This window comes from Sinohyriopsis cumingii, chromosome 6, assembly GCF_028554795.1.
Source record: "Sinohyriopsis cumingii isolate HCF-2022 chromosome 6, ASM2855479v2, whole genome shotgun sequence".
NCBI lineage: Eukaryota > Metazoa > Mollusca > Bivalvia > Unionida > Unionidae > Sinohyriopsis > Sinohyriopsis cumingii.
This window is the reverse complement of record NC_142966.1, coordinates 105,360,888-105,387,686: the sequence shown is the minus strand read 5'-3', so window position 1 is coordinate 105,387,686 and position 26,799 is coordinate 105,360,888. Positions and strand designations below refer to the sequence as shown.

General features: G+C 35.0%; 1 protein-coding gene across 2 annotated transcripts in view; it reads left to right on the top strand.

Moving 5' to 3' along the window:
- The window catches only part of LOC149797634 (motile sperm domain-containing protein 2-like), a 90,254-nt gene that overhangs the window by 27,987 nt on the left and 35,468 nt on the right, over positions 1-26,799 (top strand). Inside the window, exons 6-10 of one of the 2 annotated variants that reach the window (XM_089962526.1) lie at positions 6,795-6,855; positions 8,559-8,597; positions 13,456-13,580; positions 16,660-16,731; positions 24,465-24,578. In XM_089962526.1, the coding sequence (XP_089818652.1) occupies positions 6,795-6,855; positions 8,559-8,597; positions 13,456-13,580; positions 16,660-16,731; positions 24,465-24,578 (411 nt within the window). The remainder of the gene's footprint in view (positions 1-6,794; positions 6,856-8,558; positions 8,598-13,455; positions 13,581-16,659; positions 16,732-24,464; positions 24,579-26,799) is intronic. The other variant, XM_089962527.1, reaches the window with a different exon arrangement.

Here is a 26,799-nt window from a genome sequence, read left to right as displayed (position 1 = left end):
AGAATCATTTCCACCATATTGTTTTGATCTATTTTGCGAGTCAATTAAATTTTTAGATTTAGTGTTTGTATACAGTCATCTGTATGACTGAGGTCTACTGCAGGTTTTACAGAAACTATCAAGGGGTTCCCAAAGGGGTATAACAAACTGATTCATTGATTCGCCATAACAGAACTTGATACAGCATAACAAGTAGTAAATTTTATGAAGATAACTGATTTCTTTATGGTAAGATCATTTGATGTTGTTGATACTACAGAGCAAAAGGAGAGCTCTCATGTTCTGACATGAATCGAAGATGGTGTACAAACGGATAACATGGAAATAATTGCCACCTGATCCACAGTAAGTGGGAGGGGAACAGGAGGCAGAGAAAAAGAGAAGAAAAGGAACCAAAATTCCAAGACAGGTAGTTGATTACCTGCAACTGGTTAAGGAAAGAATCAGAAAGGAGGGATGTTAGGTGTTCTCTGTTGAGAATATAAGATTGTTGTTGATGTAGGGTTTAATGCCATTTTTCAGCACATGATAGTCTCTATATGCGGCAAGTATAAATGAAAGATAATCCATTTAATAACGAAAATGGTTGCACAGGTTAACCTATACTCATCAAAATCTGTAACTTTGGCTAAATACAGCCTTGCAACAAATGTTATCCTACAACAGAAATATCTCAAGTACAACATGATCAAGTTGTGGAAAATTATATTCCAATATTATGAAGACCAGTTCCCTAAATTGTTTACATTGGCCAGAATTGTAATGGTTCTCCCATTCCAAAGAGAAGATTATGAGATGGGATTTAATTCATAAAACAGAATTCACAAAAATCACATAAGACTTTATAAGTTTACACAATGGGAAAGCAGTGATGTGTGAGACTCTCACAGAAAAGGTTAACAGTTGTGTATGGAAGTATGTACTTTTGCACAGTATAAAATGGATATAAATGTTAATAGAAATTTTTAAAAAAAACCAAAGTAAAGGAAATTTTAAGTTAAGATACTCATTTTATTAAAATACTATCATCATCATCATCATCATCATCAACAATATTAGCTTACCCTCCGAGGCAGAATTGGAGGCCCCGAGTGACCGAGTGGTCTGAAGCGCTCTCCATTACAGATCACTGCCATCTCATCACTGTCTGCGTGGGTTTGAGTCTTGGATTTGGCCACTGTGGCTATGTGAGAAACCTTGCCAGTAGCTTCTCGTGGGTCGGTGGTTCGTTCCGGGATTTTCCCTGGTTCTTCCTCCACCATTGATACTGGCCACCATGTTTAGCCTATCGTGTGCTGAAAAATGGTGTCAAACCCTACAACAACAACAACAGCAAGGCAGAATTGGTGGGTCGGTGGTTCTTTCTGGGGGTTTTCCCAGGTTCTTCCTCAACCATTAATACTGGCCGCCATGTATAGCCTATCGAGTGCTGAAAAATGGTGTTAAACCCTACAACAACAAGGCAGAATTGCTGTAGATAAGAGTCTGCACCAGTGTATGTGTCTTTTGTCATCCACTGTGCAGTCTGGGGTTGAACATATTGAGGCCCTGCTCCACCATTCAGTCAGGTACTTTGTCAGCCCTCCCACTGGTCACTATCAGCCCCATGCAGGTTTTCCAGTTGCAGCTTTAAGTGTTTGATTTGTGATCCTTGTCAGGAGATGCTCTAGCAATATGGTCAAAGGGATGAAAGCATCTTGACTGATTGTATCTGTGATGATTGGTTGCTTCATTCTGTCTCAGATCTCTGAATTTATTATGTGTTGGATGTTTGGACATAGAGGATTTGGCAGAGCTATGGTTGGTCAAAGACATTAATCTTTGTAGTCATTGCTGTTGTACACATTCATAAAGCAAGGTTGGTAGAATATATGCATTTTACAGTTGAATCCTTGTAACCAGGCTGATCTTTTAGAGTCAGACATATTTATCCATGGTTTTCATGCAGCCACAAGCAACATTGATGCATAACCTGATCTCTTTCTCACTGCTGCCTGAGCTGTGGCATGAGCAGCTGAGATATGGAAACATGTCCAGTATCTCATCCTCGTGCCCCTGTGCTGTTTTTGCTGATGTGATGCACTGTTGACTTGTCATTTGGATTGTGTGTCTTATTCTAGTTGATCTCAGTCCAATATGTTTGCTGTCTCCTGTATGATCAGTAAGATCATCATTTGATTAATTGAGATCAGTAAAGACTTTGTTGCCTTTCGTTGTACTCAGATGTCCCCATCCAGTCCATTGGATAGAAGAAAATGTTCATTGCGATGGAACAAACCTATGGAACACCACTGTTAATACCATCTCTCCATACAATATTATGCAGTCATATGTTGCCTACAAATGAGTGCTTGGAATCTTGCTAAATATATATATATTTCAGAAATACCTGTCACAGAGGGGCACTCCAATTGATACCATTGCCTTTATTTGTGCAAATGCCAGATAATGGGGAGCCCCGAGTGGTTTAAAGCGCTCTCCGTTACGGATCACTGCCATCTGTCTGCATAGGTTCGAGTTTTGGATTCAGCCAGTGTGGGTATGTGAGAAAGCTTGCCAGTAGCTTCTCATGGGTCGGTGGTTCTTTCTGGGGTTTTCCCGGGTTCTTCCTCCACCATTAATACTGGCCGCCATGTATAGCCTGTCGTGTGCTGAAAAATGGCGTTAAACCCCACAACAACAACAACAACAAAAAGCCAGATATTGGCATGCTTCATGTGGGTGAGAGAAGTTGATAATAGATCAATCAGTGCTGTAAAGCATTGCAGGACATAAAATTGCTGATTGCTTTAAGTTAGAAGTGTGGGAAGTGTCAGAGTAGTAGAATGGGGAATGAAGGAAGTGATAAAATGCAGACAGAAAAAAACAGCAGATGAGATTTAAAAAACAAGGCCATGAGAGATTGATATTCAGGTGTTAGGTAAACACTGATCTGTGACCACACCCATACACACACACACACATTTACAAACACACACACACACATGCACACTTACATGTTTTTCTCAATCCCCTTGTTTTGGTTGCGAGGGGGTAGTTCACTGGTGTCAATAAATTCCTGGCAGCATCATGAAAACTTGAAATGTGCATGGATACTACACATCCATATCAAACATGTGTCACTGTGACCTATTGTCTATTCCCCAATATGTAATATTGTGAGATATAACTATCACTATACCCATCTACAGCTATCCATACAAATTGTTGCTTCCAAAGCTTAATTCTCAAAACCATTCAAGATACCTCTTTGAAACTTGGTACAGATTTTTGATTAGCAGTCTAGATGTGTCATTTGCTATTCACATTTCTTTAGTTTTGATTTTCCATTTGTCTATCCATTGTGTCTGTCTGCCCATAAACATTTTAATGTCTGAAGCATTACTCATACCATTCAATATATCACTATGAAACCAGGTACACAAAATGGACCAGCGGGACAGGTGTGCATTTTGCTTTTCACATTTTTTAAGCTTCAGTATTTTGTTTCTTTCCATCAATCCATTATCCACTCTTTTGTTCCCATGGCAAAACTCCAAAACCATTTAAGATATCTTTTTTTAAAGTTGGTGCACATATTAGTCTAGTTGTTTTGATATGCATTTTGCTAATCACAATTCTTTAGTTTTAGTATTTTTAATGCTTTTATCTTGTTGTCTGTTCACTCATCCTTCCATCATTCAGTCTTTCTTATCTGTAGGATAACTTCAAAGCCATTTAGATGCACATGTTATACTAGTGGAAAATACATTGTGTTATATATATTTCATTTAATTATATCTGATTTAATATATATTTATTTCAATTTAATTGTTTGTCAGTTTTATTTTTTTAATATTTTTTATTACATGCTATTGTAATGTGAATTTATTCTCTAGAGATGATATGTTTTTCTTCAGAAAATAGTTTGACCATGACTGCTTGTTTTATAAACACCAGGTTTTTTTATCTAGATCCTAGGGGCCCCGAGTGGCCGAGTGGTCTAAAGCGCTCTCCGTTACGGATCACTGCCATCTCACCTCTGTCTGCGTGGGTTCGAGTCCAAGGCTCGGCTAGTGTGGGTATGTGGGAAAGCCTGCCAGTAGCTTCTCGTGGGTCGGTGGTTCTTCCCTGGGTTTTTCAGGGTTCTTCCTCCACCATTAATACTGGCTGCCATGTATAGCCTATCGTGTGCTGAAAAATGGCGTTAAACACTACAACAACAACAACATTATCTAGATCCTGACCTTGATTCAAAATTTGTAGCAACCACATAAACAAGTTCTATTTTTATGTTAAAATCATTGTTTTTTTGTTGAGGTCATGACGGGACTATGTGTTTAAGATGTAAACAATTTGTTTTAATTTGTTTTATTTCTTAGAGTAAAATGATTGGTTTTTGGCTGGCTTACACTGGAGAAGATGATATAACCTCTGTTTTGGAGAGTTATTCTCAGTAGAAGCTTGGCTGTTACAATGGAAGTTGTATGTTTTGCTGTTTGGAGTTATTTCAAATTACTTGAATTGGAGTTATTTCAAATTACTTGGATTCAAAAGGATTGAATCTTTTTTCCTGGAAAATCCATGTGCTCATGTGAGATTCTTAATCATAGACAGTTCTTTTAAAAAAAATTATTTCAATTTCCAAAACCAGTGTGGTAATTCTTGTTTCTTCAAGGAACTGTAAACTTCAAAACTACAGGTTAAAGCATATGTCATAGTCTTCCATCTTGGATTCTTTGTCGGGATTCAAATTTGAAATCAGTAGAACATTTTGTTATTAGGACTACTAAAATTTTATTCTTGGATTATTTTTGGATTTGATTCTATAAAACCGTAAGTTCATATTATTTTCATTTTACAGAATTTTTAAAGTGAAATAAATTATTGTATTTTTTCAGAGCTTGTTGTTTTCACTCTTTCTTGTGTTACTGTTTATTCAAGCCTAAACATGTAACATAAGAATTGTTTTTTTTTAATTTGACAAAAATCTCATCAGCACAGTTACGTAAAAACTACTTGAGGTAAACAAATCAAATTTATTCAATTTTTATCCAAAAGCTGTTGGCAATTTATGCTCAAAGCACTTGAGATTGGCTACTTTTATTTTGTAGGCTTATTTTTATTAACATGTATGTCATCAGCATTGATTTTTAGGTCAACACAGCAGTTTTCCAATATTTTCAACGCAATTTTGAACTGTTTGGACATAAGACTTTTTCTCAAAAGCCTTGTTAACACCAATAAACAAAGACCACATGACACAGACAAATGAAATTTGACAATCATGTTTATATTCAGATGAAGATCACTTGATTAGTTTTTCAGACCATTTGCAATTCTTCAACTTCAATATTTTTGACATTTTCTGCATTTGTCTGTTAATTATCCATCCACCATTCACACTGTTATTTCTGAAGTTGAACTGATGAAGCCTTGTACATCTTTAATACTTTGTAAATTAAAATTCCAGTATTTTAAATTGTGTTCAAATCCTTCTGTCTCTTATCAGACATTTTGGCAAGGGAGATTATGTAGATGGTTATATCTTCCTGCATTTGTGTTACCTGCTTCATATGTAATATGGGGAAATATAGTTATTCCTATGTCTGTGACTGTCTGTCCATAAACACCTTTGTATGTAATATGGGGAAATATAGTTATTCCTATGTCTGTGACTGTCTGTCCATAAACACCTTTGTATGTAATATGGGGAAATATAGTTATTCCTATGTCTGTGACTGTCTGTCCATAAACACCTTTGTATATAATATGGGGAAATATAGTTATTCCTATGTCTGTGACTGTCTGTCCATAAACACCTTTGTATGTAATATGGGGAAATATAGTTATTCCTATGTCTGTGACTATCAGTCCATAAACACCTTTGTATATAATATGGGGAAATATAGCTGTTGATGTGTCTTTGTGATTGTCTGTCTATAGATAAGCACTTTTGTATTATTTAAGGGAAATATAGTTATTGCTGTGTCTGTGAGACTGTCTGTCCATAAGCACCTTTATATATAATATGGAGAATTATAACTTGGGAAATATAACTATTGTTGTGTCTGTATGACTGTCTGTCTGTCCATAAACAATCTAATTTGGATGTAATGTGGGAAAATACAGCTATTGCTGTGTCTGTGTGACTGTCTGTCGGTCCATAAACACTTTAATTTGTATGTGACCAGAAACCAAATATTTCCCAAGCAGACTGCATATTACTTTTTTCCAAAGTTTTGTTTGTTTTAATAAATGGTATTTCAAGTCCAGGTTATTTGAAAGTAATTATTATACACTGTATTTTAAGTACTGTTGTTTTGTATAATATGACAAGTTAGTCTAAAAGTTACTATTAGATGCTGTACTTTAGTTCTGTTGTTTTGTATAATATGACAAGTTAATCTAAAAGTTACTATTAGACACTGTTCTTTAGTTCTGTTGTTTTGTATAATATGACAAGTTAAAGTTACTGTATAAGAAATTTATTTGAAAGTTACTATTAGACATTATTTTAGTTTTTTTAAAACTTTGTATAACATGGCTAATTAATCTGGTAGATAATATTAAACACTTTATTTTAGTACTTTTATTTTGCATAATTGGACAAATTAATCTGTAAATGATAGAAAGTCAAGATGTGGATGAATGTTATTGTCATAAGAGAGGCTTTTCACAAAAAAGTAAAACTTTTATGATAAGTTAACATTTTTTTGTGTAAGTAGAATTTTATATTTATGTACTCCAGTGTTTATATACATATTGTTATCTATAGGCATTGTCATATACTGATTTTTGTTCTACTTTTACAGGATATGGAACTAATCAAATTTGTGATTACCTCATTCAAAATATACTATCCTGTGATATTAGGTAAATATAAAATATGATTTGGAAAATTTATGAAAAGCAATTAAATGCAATCTGATTAAAATTGAAATCTACCAGTAATAAGTGTGAGAGGTATTTAAAGGGTTCTGAATATCAGTGTGCTGTACAACAAAGTTCTTTCTTAGTTAACGACACATCATTGCATCCCCTCTACGTACTTCACACGTTCTCTACACACGTTCTCAATCTGATTATCCAATTATTAAATGCAATTTGTATTCACTTTTTGGTGTGGTGTTCATGCACCTGAAAACTGCACTTTCATCCACATGATGGCATTCAGAAATTGTCTGCTCTCAGTAACTCTTTGATAATGGGATGGTAACAAAAATCTTTTGGAACTTAATCAGGGTGTAAGGAGGAGTTTGGATGATGTACTTACCAATCATAGACTTCCAGAATGTGGACCATCTTCCATGGAATTGTAACCATGTATAAAATGATGAAAACACTTCAGAATATTAGGATATGACAAGAGAATTACATCCATCACTTTATCCATTTCAGTCTTGATATCAGGTATCCCATTCAATCTTGATATCAATTGCAGATTCTCTTAAGAGTGCCTTGATTTTACAATATTCTTTTTGGTCAATAACAGAAATATTTTCTTGCTCTGACATTTTTATATCACTGACATTTACCTATGCTACATATCCATATATCTGCAAATGCCTAGCATGCTGCGTGCAGCTGCAGATAATTTTATGTATGTTATTTTGTTTGTCGATTAGCATTAAATTTATTGAGTTTTAAAGAAGCAAAATGAATTATACGAAATAATTCAGAACTTTCAGTTAACCTCTTAGATCTGATAAGCATTGATATGGTTCATATTTTGCTGACCACTGGAATTTATTTTATTAATATATCAGAATGAGTATTACTTTTCCTGTTTGGGAGAGTTAATTACAATTAGAAATTATATGAGCATTACTTTTCCTGTTTGGGAGAGATAATTACAATTAGAAATGATATGATCATTACTTTTCCTGTTTGGGAGAGTTAATTACAATTAGAAATGATATGAGTATTACTTTTCCTGTTTGGGAGAGTTAATTACAATAAGAAATGATATGAGCATTACTTTTCCTGTTTGGGAGAGTTAATTACAATTAGAAATGATATGAGCATTACTTTTCCTGTTTGGAAGAGTTAATTATAATTAGAAATGATATGTTCCTAATTCAGGTTTTGCTTTCAGTAATGTGAAAGCTTTGATTTATCAGTGTCCTTCAGATTTTTGTCATGGTGGTGATTTTAATCCGATTGAATTTAATATGCTATAACATTTGATTAAAAGTAATTCTGCTTATATTCTGCACATATTTCTGCATACCAGTCTTACACTGTTTGTTGTTCATTGAAAGAGACTTAGTTATTTAAAATTCTTATGATAAAATGTCATATATGCATGTTATCAATATGTGCTGCATGATCCTTAATTAAATCTTGCATTCAAAATATTTTGCTGAATTTCTTCATATTTATACTCTTCTTTCAAAGTTTAGGGCTTGCTGATGTATTATATCTAATTGGCAGAGATTTGTCTATGGTATGAGATTGGAAAGCAAAGTTGGAATCTCAATATGCCAACACTATGTAGGAAATATTAAACATTAAAATATTATAATAGGTTTTTCTCTGTTACCTTAAATTTATCTTCATTTTCTTATTTATTTCAGATAAAATGATTATATATGAAATGCCATGGGTATTTAATGGTAAGGAACCATTACACAGATGCTGTATACATCTTTACCTCATTAATCTGCTCCCAGATAAGTTGTGAACCTACTTATAATGTGATAACATCTATGATTCCCCTTTTTTCAGTTCCTATTTTTTTTACTTAAATCAAGAAATGGGTAACTAACCAGTAAGAATTTGTTAAGCACAGCACTTTAAATGTTACAATGTCACACTATCTTATGATATTAATGGGGAATTAAAGAGAAATATATTAAAAATAAATTATAAATTTTATATTGACACACAACTGCTTAGTATTGCATCCATAGACTTGGGGGCATAGACTTGGGGGCATTGTGTATATTTTGAAATAATTAGAATAAGCAAACAAGCAGTGATAACAATGCTATGTTTCACAGTACCTACCTGAGCTGGATTTATTTTGACATATAAGCTGAATTTATTTTGATACCTAAGCTGAATTTATTTTGATATGTGTTGAGTACTCGTGCTCCTTTGAGATGACATTGTAGTTTTATAGCCAATCGCGTGCTGAAAAATGGCGTTAAGCCCTACAACAACAACAACAACAACAACAACTCTTTATTATCTTGGATAGGCTTGGTATTTCAATAACATCCTGTTTAATTGACAGGAATCACACACTGTAAACAACTCTAGGCTTTCTCCTTTTGTAAGATTGATTATTTGAAAATTGAAGATGCACAGATGACAAACATTCTAGATTTTTGTGGAATTTAAAAAAAAAAAATTTACAATCAGAATTCTGGAAAATCTCATTTTTGTGAGATTAAATTTTGATCAGATGTTTCTGTGTTGACAGGTAGGACGGAACTACTTCAGCACAATATATTATAGACTGATTCACTTCTCTATTGACCTACTGATTCCATACATGACAATAATATTATCAAGGTTATAGCAAAAAATCAGACATTAACTTCTGTACCTTGCTGAGTCTTTATATGTACATTTTCCTAAACATTGGTTGTACATATTGACCAAAGTTACAAAATGTGAATTCGAAAACTGCATAGTTGAAAAATACTTTTTCAAGCCTGCCATAATTTTACCTGATAGACAGAATGCAGAAATTTGCCAATTCAATTACTTAGAATTTTCAAGTAATAATTAAACATCTTCTTAATTCTCTCTTTCATTATTCATAAACAATTATGTGGGTTGAATTTAGGAAGTTCCTCTTAAAATGTACTTTATAGGAATAACAAAATGCATACTCATGTCCCTTTGAACTTTATTCCAAGCACTGAAATTCCTATTTCCATTCATTATTGAATTTTTTATGTTATTTTGTTTGTTTAGATTTTGGCATTTTAACATTGGGATATCACACACACTTAGATATTGAAAAACATTAAATGCGAATACCAAACTGACCTGTTTTATGCCATCCACGTTCTTTTGTAATGTCTAGTCCAGTTATAATCTATCAATGTCTTTAACTCATTAACCCCTGGCGCCACGTTTATGTGGCAGAAGGTAGCAGCCTACTGCCGAGCTCTGTAGCGTCAAGGTCATATATGATAGGCTAAAATGGGCGGTATTATAGAAAGGTAGACAGATGTAGCTCTACAAACCAAATAATCTTGACATTTTAGTTGCACTACAAAAATACAGAGGGAAAAACCTAATTTTCTGGTCCCGTTTTTTTTCTTCACCCAAAATTTGCCTGTGGTCGAAATGGGAATTTGTATCCGGGTTTTAGACTTTTTGGCCTCAGATCTAAGGCAGACTGGTCTGAACTGCACACAGACAGGTGAACCTTTGCAGAAAGTTGGATAGGGTGGCCATTTGGAATAAAGAGTGGTCTCATTACGAAAATGATGGATCCAGTAATCCAAGAAAAACAACAACTTTTACCCTTCTGCTCATGTGCGAGCAAAATAACCAATGGAAATGATATTTCTAACACAACTAGGCATTAGGCTAATGGAAAATCTCTTGGAAGTTGGTGTAATAGCCTGCAAAATGTGTTTGCTACTCACATTTCAGGTGAAAACAACAGAAACTTTCAGGGGTTAATGAGTTAACCTTTTTCAAATTACTATTGATCACACATAGTATAAGCAGATGATTAATTTTTGGTTGAATTAGCAATTATAGTGTCATGCTTACAGTCATGTGCTTACATGAATCCATTACTGGGAAAATATTACATGGGATTGTTGATATTTTTGAGTACTATGCAGATTTCAGTGAGTGTTGGGATGGGAGACACTCCTTGTCTCGGGAGAAAAACCCTACCAATTGATGGATTTGTTGTTGTAGGGTTTAACACCATTTTTCAGCACAAGATTAGCTATAGAATTTGATAGGTTTGCATGTTTGTATAGCAGATTGGAACATATTTGGTAACAGTTGTTTTTGCTGGCATTTCTTTACATGTCGTTTAATTTGGCATAATGGTTTTGAAGCCCTCACCTAAACACTGCTGATCAGTCAGAGATCACACTAATTTGTGAAAGCTAGTTTTTTAATAGATTGCTGCTAATTCACATTAGATATAACACTGATGATTTAAATTTCGTAATTAGATGCTGTATGAGTACTTTTTTCCTCGAGACCATGTTCTTGATTTTGGGAGACTTGTGTGTATGTTTCAAGTGGTTGGACATCACATGGGTGCTACCCTCAGTGTAGGAAACCTTTACAGAGAACAGGTTATATTTAGTTTTCTGTTAGTTGCAAGCATCATTAGGTGATGGGTTTCAGGTGGCCAAGTGGTCTAATATCTAAGGTGCTCGCTTTTACTGATCACTGACATTTTTTATCTCTGTTGTGATGGGTTCAAGTCTCAAGCACAGTCACCATGACTAAGTGAGAAAGCTTGCCAGAAGCTTTCTATGGGTCATTGTTTCTTCCTGGGATTTTACTGGGTTCTTCCTCCACTAAATAGACTGCTCCTGTGGCCTAAGTGGATAGAACATCTGACTTGGATGTGGGAGGTTGCAAGTTTGAACCCCGGCCAACTTATACCAAAATCTTATAAAAATTGTACTAGCAGCTACCTCACTTGGTGCTCAGCATTAAGAGGTTAGTGTTAGGACTGATCGACCTTGTGTCAGGATAATGTGACTGGGTGGGACATCATGATACATATCTGCGACATGATGCCCCAGTGCTAGACATCACTATAAACTGCCACACTGCAGACATCGTAGTGATATGACTGAAAAAATGTTAAAGCTACGTTAAAAATCCAAATCACACGCTTCCAAATATCCAACCCAATCACTCTACCTTATCCACTTTTATTTGGAACTGCCCTTGCTCAGTCCCTGATAGGGACCATTCAGAAGTTGCTGTATCTCACCATCACAGTATATTCTTCATTATAAGCCAAAATGGTAGGCCTTATTAACTGCGTTGGAGTTAGATCGAGATTAAAGCAGCCCTACTCAGATATTATCTCGCATGAATAATGGCACAATGTCATGTTAGATTAAATGGCACTGTTTTGTCAAAACTGGCCATATGTCTCCGATCTCACCATGTAACTATCGTTGTTCATCTTATTAATTATCTACAAGATGGAAGGTCTTTATTTCAGCTTTATGGACCACTTCTGTGGATCAAATATCCCCATACACATCTCAGCATAAATAATTATACAATGTCATGAAAGATAAAATGGCACTATCCCATCAAAACCAGACTCTGCCATATATCTCTTATTGCAACAGGTCACAGTGGATCTTATCATTTAAGCCAAAAGATGGAAGGACTTTGTGCAGTTTCCACACTACAAGGCAATTCTTGGATCAGCCGTAGAACACTCAATGCATCTGGTGCCCAATTTAGTGCCTCGTTACATACAGGATATGGAATAACTGCATTTTCATGCCTTTGTCACACAAAGGGAAAACTTGGTTAGCGATAAAACATTCTTTAGACAATCTTACCCAGTTTCATCACAGGTTATACAGGAGGCATCAGCTTTGCCATGTTCAACCAGACAGGATAAAGTATATACACAAGCTCCATCATGTTTGCTAAATATCACTGACAATCAAAGACTGCCTTCCAGGCATCAATCGAGGAAGTCTTTTGCCTATTGCCATCAGAGTTCCATTTTCCTCTCAGTCATGTAAGACTGGTTTTCTACTCACACTAGTGCCAGTAGGCATAATTAGCAAGATACATACCTTGCTGGTTGATCTAAACTAATTGCAGTTCCAATAAGATGGGACAGAATAAGTAATGACAGTCCATGCTTTCTTTGCCAAGAACGGCTCCCTTTCATGGACAATCAGACTTTTGTAGTGAAATACCTGTCTAAATCTGGACACTTTATCTCAGTTTCTTCTACAGGACCTAGTGTGTGGTGCTTAAGAAAGAACCATGCTGGTGCATTGAGTGAGATCATGCCTCGTCTTACCCCACTCAGGGGTAAGGGAAGTAACTCCCTCCAAAGTGTATCAGTTTTCCTAAGGTATTATGATTGGGTAAGATATTTGAAGAACAAATTCTTTTCTAGTAAAATATGTTTCTTCAGTAATACTTACCTGATCATAATACACATGTATTACCCCCCCCCCCCAGCATCTCCAAGCTACGTCCATATGGAGAGCATGTCTTCTGCTCCAGTAGTAACTGAAGTATTCACAGGATTTGGTGCCAATCTCTGTATCAGTGGGAGATCACTCTAACTGCCACCTAGGTGGGCAGATAAGTTTTAGCTTTTTAGTTAAAAAGTTTTATCCTGGGATGGCTAGATTTGCGAGGTAGTAGCAGTAATTCTAAGGTATTATGATTGGGTAAGTTTCATTGAAGAAATATATTTTATGAGAAAAAAATGCTTTCTGTTAATTATGATTATTGTTTTTATTATTATTGTTATTATTTCAGCTGCATGGACAATAATCAAAACGTGGCTGAGTGCTGAAGCAGTCAAAAGAATCAAATTTGCCAGAAAGGCTGATATTCAAGAATACATCAATAAAGATCAGCTTATGGAACATATGGGGGGAACAGTAAGTTGTTAATATTCCATCAGATAATGTGATATTTTTTAAATCTCATCTGTCTGTATGAGAATTGTTCCTGATATTAACAACTCAGATAAAACTCATCAGGGTATATTCTAGACTCATCATTTGGATTGGTTTAGACTTCAACCTTACACATCAGGATTGAGGTCGTTAAAGCTTTTTATTCAGGTTAATGTTGTCACATATGCATTCTGTGTTGAGCATGCCATGTCATGCATTTAGGAGCTATACTTTGTATAACAATGGTTCCAAAACAGCCATATTTGCTGGACATGTCCAGAAAATGACCACTATCTAAATCAGCATGTTGGTTTCAGCATGTGATACCCTTAATTGTCCCACTGTGTTATTTGGTTGTTATGTTTTTCTTATTGTTCACTCTGTACCCACAAAGCATGAAACAAATTGGGTTCTGTTAGTGAGACCTTTTGGGAAAAGGGGAAATATCAGAACTGCTAACTAGTGTAGTGGTCACCTTGAGTATTTAATGTCTAAAGCACTTGTCTAATCATATTGCTGTATGGAGTTCTACATGATATTTACCCATCTTTGGGTACCGATCTTTACCAGATACTGTTGAGTAGAATTTAGGGTTTACTAAGACCACTTGGAGCTACAATTTATACATCAAAGAACATGGCTTTTGGTGTACTGGAGGATTGCTAGGTTTCCTTACACTGTTTATAATATTTGCTACAACTGTGCAGATTATTGTTATATTTTCAGTTGCTATGGGTTTTACTCCAAATATGATAATACATTCAGCTCTGCCAAGGCAAATTGACATGGTTGGGTAGCTTCAGTTTTGTACAACTGCTGTGATTGAAGTTTATGACTGAAGTCAGCTCCAATCCATCATTGGATTCATATTTATTTTCAAAAACAGTAGATAAGAGAAATTCATACAGCCCTCAAAATGATTGTTGCCTCCCACCTTATGATGTAGTTCCAGTACCTCAACACAGGAAAACATGGTACTGAAATGACATCACACATCAGAATACAGCCGAAGTTGCAACAATTAATTATTTTAGTCATCAAAGTGAGATGATGGTATGTAACATAGTAAACTTCAAGGTAACTACTTAGTGCAGTATAAAGACCGTACATGATTATTATGTTTCAAGAATATACCTGAAGCATGGCAGGCGTCCTTAGCATGCCGTTATAATCTTCTCAATAACCACCTTACCAATTTGAACTAAATCTGGTACTAGGTATCCTGGCAAGAGCTACCTGACCAGTTTGAACTAAATCTGGCACTGAGTATCCTGGCAAGAGCTACCTGACCAGTTTGAACTAAATCTGGCACTGGGCATCCTGGCAAGAGCTACCTGACCAGTTTGAACTAAATCTGGCACTGGGTATCCTGGCAAGAGCTACCTGACCAGTTTGAACTAAATCTGGTACTAGGTATCCTGGCAAGAGTTACCTGACCAGTTTGAACTAAATCTGGCACTGGGTATCCTGGCAAGAGCTACCTGACCAGTTTGAACTAAATCTGGCACTGGGTATCCTGGAAAGAGCTACCTGACCAGTTTGAACTAAATCTGGCACTGGGCATCCTGGCAAGAGCTACCTGACAAGTTTGAACTAAATCTGACACTTGGCATCCCGGCAAGAGCTACCTGATCAGTTTGAACTAAATATGGCACTGGGCATCCTGGCAAGAACCACTGACCAATTTGAACTAAATCTGACACTTGGCATCCTGGCAAGAGCTACCTGATCAGTTTGAACTAAATCTGGTACTGGGCATCCCGGCAAGAACCACTGACCAATTTGAACTAAATCTGACACTTGGCATCCTGGCAAGAGCTACCTGATCAGTTTGAACTAAATCTGGCACTGGGCATCCTGGCAAGAACCACTGACCAATTTGAACTAAATCTGACACTTGGCATCCTGGCAAGAGCTACCTGATCAGTTTGAACTAAATCTGGCACTGGGCATCCCGGCAAGAACCACTGACCAATTTGAACTAAATCTGACACTTGGCATCCTGGCAAGAGCTACCTGTTCAGTTTGAACTAAATCTGGCACTGGGCATCCTGGCAAGAACCACTGACCAATTTGAACTAAATCTGACACTTGGCATCCTGGCAAGAGCTACCTGATAAGTTTGAACTAAATCTGGCACTGGGCATCCCGGCAAGAACCACTGACCAATTTGAATTAAATCTGGAAATAGGCATCCTGGCATGATATGCTTCATGTTTCTACAAATGATGCTGATCTGCCCTCAAATATGGCCACAATTACTAATGTAGTAAAAACACTGTAAATGACCTCTTCTAAAAAGCCACTAAAGAGAATTGGACCGAATTTGAAAAACAACAGCTTGATGTGAAAAAGGTTGCTACATATGATGCTGATTCACCAGTTTGAAGTCATTTACAAAATGTAAATGCAGAACTAAATTTGACCAAAGAATCCTGGCTTTGGGATTTTTCAACATAGGACAAGATAATGATGCTGATTTGTCATAAAATATAGATGAAGATAGAAAAACTAGAAAAATATTGACATAAGGAATCAACAGTATTGGAAGAAATTTCAAAAGAAAGCATCCTTCAGACCTAGATTTTTTGGTTGCCTTTGGCCTTAAGGAAGATGCCAGGTTAGCAATTTCATGCCCCTTTTGTTGAGACTTATTACAGTTGGTATTGTTCTTTTGAAGATACATGTATTGAGTAGTTTCAGTTTCCTTTGAATGTTTTCTCACCATTTGAGGCTAGCAAATGTAAATTGCAACATATAACATGATTTAAAATGCTGCTTCTTTATCATTATGATGTTTAAAAGAGATATTTACTCATATTTTTGTAAGGCTGTGTTGGACAGTATTATCTGAAATGTTTGTGGGATAGAAGGGATTGGTCCTAGATGTCTTCACAGCTGGATCTTATTTCATTTGGTCTTTGAATTTGGGGTTTGTAGTAATCATATCATACATGAAAACTGATACCCCATAAAAAATAGTAAAATCCCAAAACTTAAGTTGGTAAGAAAAAGGTGTACAGTAATTTAAAATAATACCTAAATTCACTTCTTATTGCAGGATAAATTCCAGTACAAATATGACCCACAAGAGTGGAAAAATGAATGGGATGGCATTAAGGGAAGAAAGAAGGTAATTTCATCTGCTCAGTTGATACAGGGAATTAAAGTAATGAAATCTCATGTATTGAAATATTTATTTTCTTTCTCCCTCTCCTCATCTTCCCAACAACATTTTGCATTTATGTTGCTTATGATGTTTTTGTAAATGCTAACCCTATTTTAATATACTCTGAGATTATAATTTCTAGCCTTGTATACCTGAAAGTGAAATAATACAAGCTTGAAAATAACTTGAATTTATGACAATTAAAGTATTGCGACTTTATTTTTCCAAGTACTTTGGAATCAACAGTAAAGCCATTTTAATTTTCAAAAATTCAAGATTTTTCATGTTTGTATTGTAGCTTAACTCACATTGCCCATTGGTCACTCTCACATGGCTTAACTCGCATGGTCCATTGGTCACTCTCACATGCCTTGACTCCATGGTCCATTGGTCACTCACATGGCTTAACTCACATGGCCCATTGGTCACTCCCACATGGCTTAACTCACATGCCCATTGGTCACTCTCACATGCCTTGACTCACATGGTCCATTGGTCACTCACATGGCTTAACTCACATGGCCCATTGGTCACTCTCACATGACTTAACTCAAGTGGCCCATTGGTCATTCTCACATGGCTTAACTCACATGGCCCATGATCACTCACAAGGCTTAACGCACATAGCCCATTGGTCACTCTCTGCAGTCTGCACTCTCAGTACCACTCTGCTGTGTAGCTTTATGTTGGTTGTATTTATTTCACAGGATCTTTCCTTTATGCACCCATTGGCTCTTCTTGACACCCTTTCAACTTTGCTAACCTGCTTTATATAACAAAGTTGTATTTATATGTCAGCTACTGGTCATCATGTAGTCATTATTATTATCTGATATTGTGATGAACAGATTTTAAACTCCCTGTGACTAGATCTCAGGTTTAAAGATTAATTGTAACACAACTAATGGCAGCAATTGAAAACAGGAGCAAAACTTGTGCTGTCCATATCTCTAGCTACTGTACAGTCCAGAGTGGTCAATTTTATTATTTTTAAGGCATGATCTGATCTACTTGTTCATCACATCCTCTTTACAAAGCATTTGACTTCAGGAGGTAAAAGTTGAGGCTGCATAGCTACTCATATCAATGCTGTATGTACTTGCTTATAAGTCAGGTCAAGTTGCAAACAACAAAGGTCCTGATCTACCATAGCATAATGTACCTGCAGATCAGGGTCCATGTTGTTTGTTCTACTGCTTGCTGCTAACTGCACAGATCAAGATCTGCTGTCACATTATGTGAGTTTGTGCAGTTTGCAGTTGGATTTGACTTATAAACAAGTGTGAATGGTACATTTTGTTAGAACAATATTTGTGTATCATTTATGCTCTGATCTTCTGGTACTTATCTGTATATGGTCTGACTCCTGAAATTAATAAAGGGCAGTTGATTAATAAAAAATGAACAACCCGTCAATGGTGTAAAATCATAAATTCTTGCTGTTTTAGAGTCTCTGTGTGTGTATGTGTGTGTGATTTGGAATTTTAGCATAGCTTTAACAATTTTTCAGTCATATTGCTACAATCTCTGCATTGTGGCAGTTTATAGTGATGTCTAGCACTGGGGCATCATGCTGCAGACATGTAGCATGATGTCCCACCCAGTCACATGATCCTGACACCAGGCCGACCAGTCCAAACACTAACCTCTTAATGCTGAGTGCCTAGCTAGGTAGCTGTTTGTACCATTTTTGTAAGTCTTTGGTATGACTTGGCCAGGGATCGAACCCATGACCTCCCACATCCAAGGTTTACACTCTAACCACTAAGCCACCAAAGTGGTTTTAGAACTTTCACATTAGATCATTACAAATCTGATACAATCTATACAAGTAAATGTGATTTTGTGAACAAGGTTAAAAGATGAAACTAAAACATTTCTCAGGCACCATCTGTGGCTTATACGCCCATCTACATCTGTCTAAATAAAAGCACACTACTGCTAAAATTTGCATGAAAATGATGCATTTCTTGAAAATAGCTTGAATTTTAAAACCAACCTTTTGCATTTCTGTGGACACACTATTGTATCCATTTCCTTCCAAACACTTTTGTATCCATTTCCATGCAGATACTGTTATATCCATCTCCATGCAAATACTGTTGTATCCATTTCCATGCAAATACTATTATATCCATCTCCATATGACAATACCATTATATCCATTTCCATGCAATTACTATTATATATATTTGCATATGCAAATACTATTACATCCATCTCCATATGAAAATACTATTATATCCATTTCCATGCAAGTACTATTATATCCATCTCCATGCAAATACTGTTATATCCATTTCCATGAAAATAATATTATATCCATCTCCATGCAAATACTGTTATATCCATTTCCATGAAAATACTATTATATCCATCTCCATGCAAATACTGTTATATCCATTTCCATGCAAATAATTTTATATCCATCTCCATGCAAATACTGTTATATCCGTTTCCATGAAAATAATATCATATCCATCTCCATATGAAAATGCTATTATATCCATTTCCATGCAAATACTATTATATCCATCTCCATATGAAAATACTATTATATCCATCTCCATGCAAATACTATTATATCCATCTCCATGCAAATACTATTATATCTATTTCCATCCAAATACTATTATATCCATCTCCATGCAAATACTATTATATCTATTTCCATGCAAATACTATTATATCCATCTCCATATGAAAATACTATTATATCCATTTCCATGCAAATATTGTTATATCCATCACCATGCAAATACTGTTATATCCATTTCCATGCAAATACTATTATATCCATCTCCATATGAAAATACTATTATATCCATTTCCATGCAAATACTATTATATCCATTTCCATGTAAATAATAGTATATCCATCTCCATATGAAAATACTATTATATCCATTGCCATGCAAATACTATTATATCCATTTCCATGCAGATACTATTATATCCATCTCCATATGAAAATACTATTATATCCATTTCCATGCAAATACTATTATATCTATTTCCATGCAAATACTATTTTATCCATCTCCATATGAAAATACTATTATATCCATTTCCATGCAAATACTATTATATCCATCTCTATATGAAAATACTATTAGGTCCATCTCCATATGAAAATACTATTATATCCATTTCCATGCAAATACTATTATATCCATCTCCATATGAAAATACTATTATATCCATTTCTGTGCAAATACTATTATATCTATTTCCATGCAGATACTATTATATCCATCTCCATATGAAAATACTATTATATCCATTTCCATGTAAATACTATTATATCCATTTCCATGCAGATACTAGTATATCCATCTCCATATGAAAATACTATTATATCCATTTCCATGCAAATACTATTATATCCATATCCATTGCAAATGAATGAGATGCAGTTTGTGTGTTTGAACATTTTCACATTGTCTGGTCAGCTGTGGATACTTTGAAAAGAATCTGCTGAGCAGAATTTGTTGTGTTTAATAATATTGACCTGTACTCAAACCCAAGCTCATCCGACATCTTTGTATGTATACATTTGGATGAAGCTAGTCAAGACTGTGTAGAGGAAACATGAGCTACATATTCATGCCTTGTGATTAACATCAGCTGAGCTCTTCACTTGCAGCATACATGAATATGATACTGTTTGCAGAAGGTTGGTTTAAAACTTCAAAATATTTGGAAGAAATTAATCATTTTCATACAAATTTTAGCAGTATTATGCTTCTGTTAGTTCAGTTAGGGCTGGAAGCCTCAGTGGGTCTTAGAGAAACCTTAAGACCAGAATGAGCAGGCTTGATTTACATACACTTAAAACAGTGTGTAACATGTGTGTCACACATACTCTTAACAGATTATTAAGATCATGTGATCATTCATCGAAGTAAAGACTCCTCACTACACAAGGGGTATACATTCCACTGTAGTCGATTGTCTTTGTTGGCTTTTATTTACAACTGGCATGGCACTTATGTTACACTAACAATGTCATGACCAATAACACCAGTTCGGTTTTGCATTTTCCAGCAAAAAAAGTGGTAATGAGACATGAAATTCAGGGCAATGAGGAAATAAACATAACATTGGCTGAATATTTATTTAAATGCAGGATAATTATATAGAATCTTTTAGCAGATTTATTATGGCCAGATCTTTTGATGAAATATAATGATTTCATGTGATGTGGGGCAAAATTATAATACTGTAATAATAATAATAATAATAATAATAATAAATGAGTAATTATAATAAATATTAAATGTCATTATAATAAAAATTAAGTATTATTAGTAATAAATGCCACTGATATAAATACAAATGTCCATAAAAAAATGGTTTGCTCTTTATGATTAACCATAGCTGATACAAATTATAATTTAGCATTTTCATGTCCAGTGACCTTAACCTTTGATATATCAAATAAAATGTAACTGTAAAGTTGATAAAGGAAAGTAAACCTGTGTAGAATCAAAACTGATATTGCTAGCCCCTGTGACCGTGACTTTTTGATCTAGGCTCAAGATTCTGTAGGGAGGTGCTACTTCGCAAGTGGAGGCTACCTTTGAAGTTTGATGATAATTGCATCCTGAGACTTTGACCTGTAAATCGGAAACCCCCAAAATGATGTTTGATGAACATTATGCCAAGGAAACTATACCTGTCATACAGAAATGAAATTCTCATTTTCAGCTCCATTGTCTTGGACCTTGGACCAGCAATGCAAGAAGCAATAGGCTTTTGCCTCTACCCATGGATAAACCATATTCGAGGCTTGATAATAGAAAGACCACAGTAAACTAAAGTTATAATGTATAAATTACCTTATCTTTGGACCGGCTGGTCATATATACTTACACACCTTTTGGTCAGAAGGATAACAAATACCACTAAGCTGGCACTTGACTATTCTCCCTTGGGCCTTATCCATGAATTACAGTCATTGATGTCAGTTATAGATGTTACTGACAATGTAAATCATGATTTTCTAAACAAGTGGCTAAGTCTAAAAGTTAGAGAAGAGGGACATGTGCATATAAAATAACCATGACCAAACATGTCAGTCCTGGTTTCTTGCATTAGAAATGAGTTTAGGTAAAAAAATATCTTTTACAATCCAGTCTTCCATAATGGTCACATCCCTTTAACATTCACTTCTCACATCTAGTCGGCTTTATGTGTTTCTCTGCTATTTGTCATGTATATTTTGGCATCCATTCAATAGCCAACTTACTGCACTCCTTTTATTGGACAGAACATTTAATCTCAAAGGTGTGGAGGGTGGTGCTTGGGATTTTCTTTCCAGCCTGGATATTTGTTTTTCTTTTGTCAAGTTATTTTTTTCCAGCTAATATGATGGACATATTAGTTCTTTTCTTCTTCATCTCAGAGTAATTGGCTCTTTTTCAAGCTATTCAGGTACATGAATTTTTTAAAATAAAAATCTGTCATTTATCACACACACACCTACAAAACTTATATAGCTGATCTCAAACTAATTAAAAAAAATTATATCACACTTAGCTGCTTAAGAGAGATTGCACTTTAATTCAGACCTATTATCAGTATAAATAAAAACTTTGAAAGGAACATTAGCAATAAATTGTATTATAATTTATATGTATAATGGCAATAATAGGTCTTGACAATACTACAGTAAAACAGCACATCTGTTGCTTTTTATTAATTCCCCCACCATTTTTTCCTCTTCCACCCCGTGACTTGACCTACAGAAGGATAAAGTTTTATTACATTTCTTTATATTTACGAAACATTTTTTTCATGTACTGATTTAAAGTTCTTTGGACCATGATGAGGGGAGAGTAGTGTGACATTATAAGTAACACACATGTCCATATTCTTGCATAGAGAGACAGAATCTCAGGTTGACCATCAAACAGCCATGTGACTAGTGTTTTTTATGAATCTGATAGGCTAATACTAATCAATGTGAATTTTATGTTATAATTTTGTGATGTGTATTTATTTGATACCTGTATTGAATCCTTTGATGAGGTTAATCTTGCTCTTATTGTGTGACCTTGATATATGTGGCAATCTACAGTTTTGTATTTTTCATAGGGTTCGATTTTTAAAGGAAAACATTTTTTCTGGTTTTCCTCACAGGCTGTGTTGGATTTTTGAAAAAGACTATATTTTATATATTGTTAAAAGAATGTTTAATTCCCTTTATTTTGGTGCATGATTGATGAATGTAAGTTGGGTTATAGAGCATACAGCTTGGCCTTACTTCAGATGTTCATCTATCAAAAAAAAACCCAAACAACTGTTTACAATTTATATCAGGGGCCATGAGTGGTCAAGTGATCTAAAGCGCTCTCCATTACGGATCACTGCCATCTCACCTCTGTCTGCATAGGTTCGAGTCTTGGATTCGGCCAATGTGGCTATGTGAGAAAGCTTGACCGTAGATTCTCGAGGGTTGGTGGTTCTTTCTGGGCATTTTCCAGGTTTTTCCTCTGCCATTATTACTGACCACCATGTATAGCCTATCATGTGCTGAAAAATGGTGTTAAACCCTACAACAACAACAACAACAATTTATATCTTTGGTAATTTATTGCACTTTTAGGAGCTGGTAATGTCTAGTTTGGCAAAATTCATTTCCATATTTTTATAGCTGCTAAAGATAATATACTTTTAAGCTAATTCAGGCTGATATTTCAAGCACATGGGAGAAGTCATTTTAGTTTGCTGTGTGCTTAGATCATGTACAGTTCCACAAGTATAATATCCAAACAAATTTCAACCAGTGTACATGAAAGTAACATAGTGGTATGCCAAAATTCTCTCCATCCATTGTGCATGTTGCAAATGCAAACAACTTCATCTTACACTTGTCATTGTCTCAGAAGTTCATAATATCTGTAGAGTGTCCCCATATTTATGTGCATCATTTGAAATCTAATAGTGGTCACATGACCAGTATTGTTGCAGTTACTATGCTGATCAGATGACAAGTATTGTCAGATATATCATGTGACATGTTTCTGTCTAAACTCTATGTACTACAATGTCAGATATAATATTTAACATTTGAATGCTTTTTTCCTATCATCCATGTTACTCTCATTCACTTTGCAACATGTGCCATTTGAAGTTAATGAGCATCACATGATCTGTATTGTTTGCTGTTGCTATGTGTGTTAAATTGTATGTACTACCTTGTCTGTCACATTGTCACTTGTAGATATGGCAACATGAGTAATACAGACCATGTGACCTGCCACATGATCATCTGACAATACAAGTCATGTGACTGACATGACAGCAGCATGACACCAACAAGTGACAAAGTCATATGACCTTGTGACTACATATGGCACATTTAATGTATAATCAGATGTATGGTTGGACATGTGATAAGATCACATGACCTGTATTGTTTGCTTTTGTTTTATCATGTGACCTGTCTTATGTACATGTGACATGCTACATAAATCACATGACCTGTATATCTGCTATTGTCAGGTCAGTCACATGACTTGTATTGTCAAATGATCATGTTGCAGGTCACATGACCTGTATTATTCATGTTGCCATATCTGTGGAGAAGCATTTGAAGGGTTCTGAAATTGCATGGTTCATTAATCATGTGGCAATAAGAAAACACATGCATAAGCTGTACAGTGCTGCAGTATTACATTTGTCATACACAGGTTACATTTGCTGATCAGGAGAACAATTTTCACAGAAGCTTCAGTATGGATAGTATAGATGATCAGAACCCTCCACCAATAAAAGCATCCTATAACTTCATCGCTTCCAAGTCAGTAAGTAATTATGATGTATGTTTAGAAATAGATATATAAATTAGAATATATCTAATATATGGGATTTTTAAGATATATATTTCGAATTCAGCCACCTTTATTAAATAATAATAATAATAATATGAAAAAGATGGTTATTGGCTGACTTTTCATAATATAATACTATGGAAATTTGTCATAGTGTAAGTTTTATAAAACTATTAAGAAGGTGTAAACTATATATATATATATATATATATATATATATATATATATATATATATTCCATTGCATATCACCTGCACTTTTTATCTTTTTGTGCATGAAATTTTTTATAATGTTCATAATTAATAGCATCTTTGTTTATAAATGTTGTTGTTTTGGGATTTAATGCCATTTCTCATCACAAGATAGGCTATATATCACAGCCAATATAGTTGGTGGAGGAAAAACCTGGGAAAACCCTGGTAAAAACAACTGACTCATGGGAAGCTACTGGCAGCTTTCTCACATACCCACATTGGCTGAGCCTGAGACATGCTGACAGTGGTGAGATGACTGTAATTGATAAAGGCGAGCATTTTAGACCACTATACCGCCGGGGCCCAAGTGTTTATAAATGTGGATGGAAAATGTATTAAAAAAAGTTATCATGAAAAATGTTTTTTTTTAAAATAATAATTTTCACAACTAATTTGCACATGTTAAAGAAAATGTCTGAAATATAATTTAGAGAAAGGCAGAGTAGTAATATATTGAATGAATCTGGCTGTTGACTGAGATGTATTAAATTATTATGTGCACTTGGGTAATTACAATGACACTGAATGTATGGACATCAGTTTAATAATTAATGTAACATTTTGATCACTAATTAATGGTCATGTGGATGGATAGTGCATTGCTTTATTTAGATGGCTGTCATATTTATTAAGTTATTTGAAAAAGGTTTTAAAAAAAATATTTTAAGCAAATGGCATCTTTCTTCTGTTTCCATCTGACAAATGAGCAGACATTTACTTTGACCTTTTGAAATATTCTGTAATAGTCTACTTAAAATATCAGTTACTGTTTATTGCTACAAATGTTAAACTATTATGTGTAATTTCAAACATGTTTAGACTAGAAGAGCTTATGGAATTGTATATTGTCCATTAGCACATATTTGTTATCTCTACTCACCTGAGACTACTTTGAAGAATTTTTTGAAACTTGACACATGCATTCATTCCATGGTCCAGTTGGCCCTCAATAAATATGGTAATGCTATGACATTGTGAAACTCTTATCTCCACTTCTCCTATGTGAATGGTCATATCAACAAACGGTTTTCATCAAAAGACTTCTTGTATTTGTCTAGCTGGTCCTGAATGAAAATGGTGCCAATCTGATGTCCAATATGGCAACCACAGCAGCCATTTTGATAAACTTGCTAACTCTACTCCAGAATGGATGCTTATATCAACATGGGGTTTTCACTGATAGACTTTTTATGATCTATATAGTTGATCCTAAATGAAAATGTTGCCAATCTGACATGCAGTATGACTGCCACAGCAGCTATATTGAAAATGTCATTATTGAATGAAAGGTAATATATGCATGGGATTTTCACCAAAAGCCAAAGGTTTTCTTATGTTGTCTTGTTGGTCCCAAGTGAAAATGCTGCTGATTTGATGTCCAAATATAGCTACCACACTGGCCATTTTGAAAATCATGTTATGGCTACTCCTATATGATGTCTAGTTGACCCTAAGTGACATGGTGTTGATCAGACCTCCAATATAGCCATATGCAACCATCTTGGAAATCTTGTTATAGCTACTCCTGCCGAATGGGTGGTCATATCAACATGGGCTTTTGCTAAAAGACTTTAATAATGTCAGACTGATCCTAAATAAAAATGGTGCTAATGTAACACCCTGTATGACTGCCATGGCAGCCTTTTTGAAAACCTTGTTATCACAACTCTAATTGAACAGGAAGTCATAGTGATGTTGGGTTTTTACCAGAATGCTTCTTAATTTGACTGGTTGGTCTCAAATGAAAATGGTGTTGATTTGAAATTCAATATGGCCACCAATCCAGTCTTGAAAATCTTGTTATTGCTCCTCCTTCTGTATGGAAGGTCACATCTTGAAAATATTATCTCTAGTTCTCTCCAAATGGTTATCTATATGAACATGGAGTTTTTACTAATAGATTTCTGTTGTTACCTTGTTGGTGCCAGTTTTACATCCAG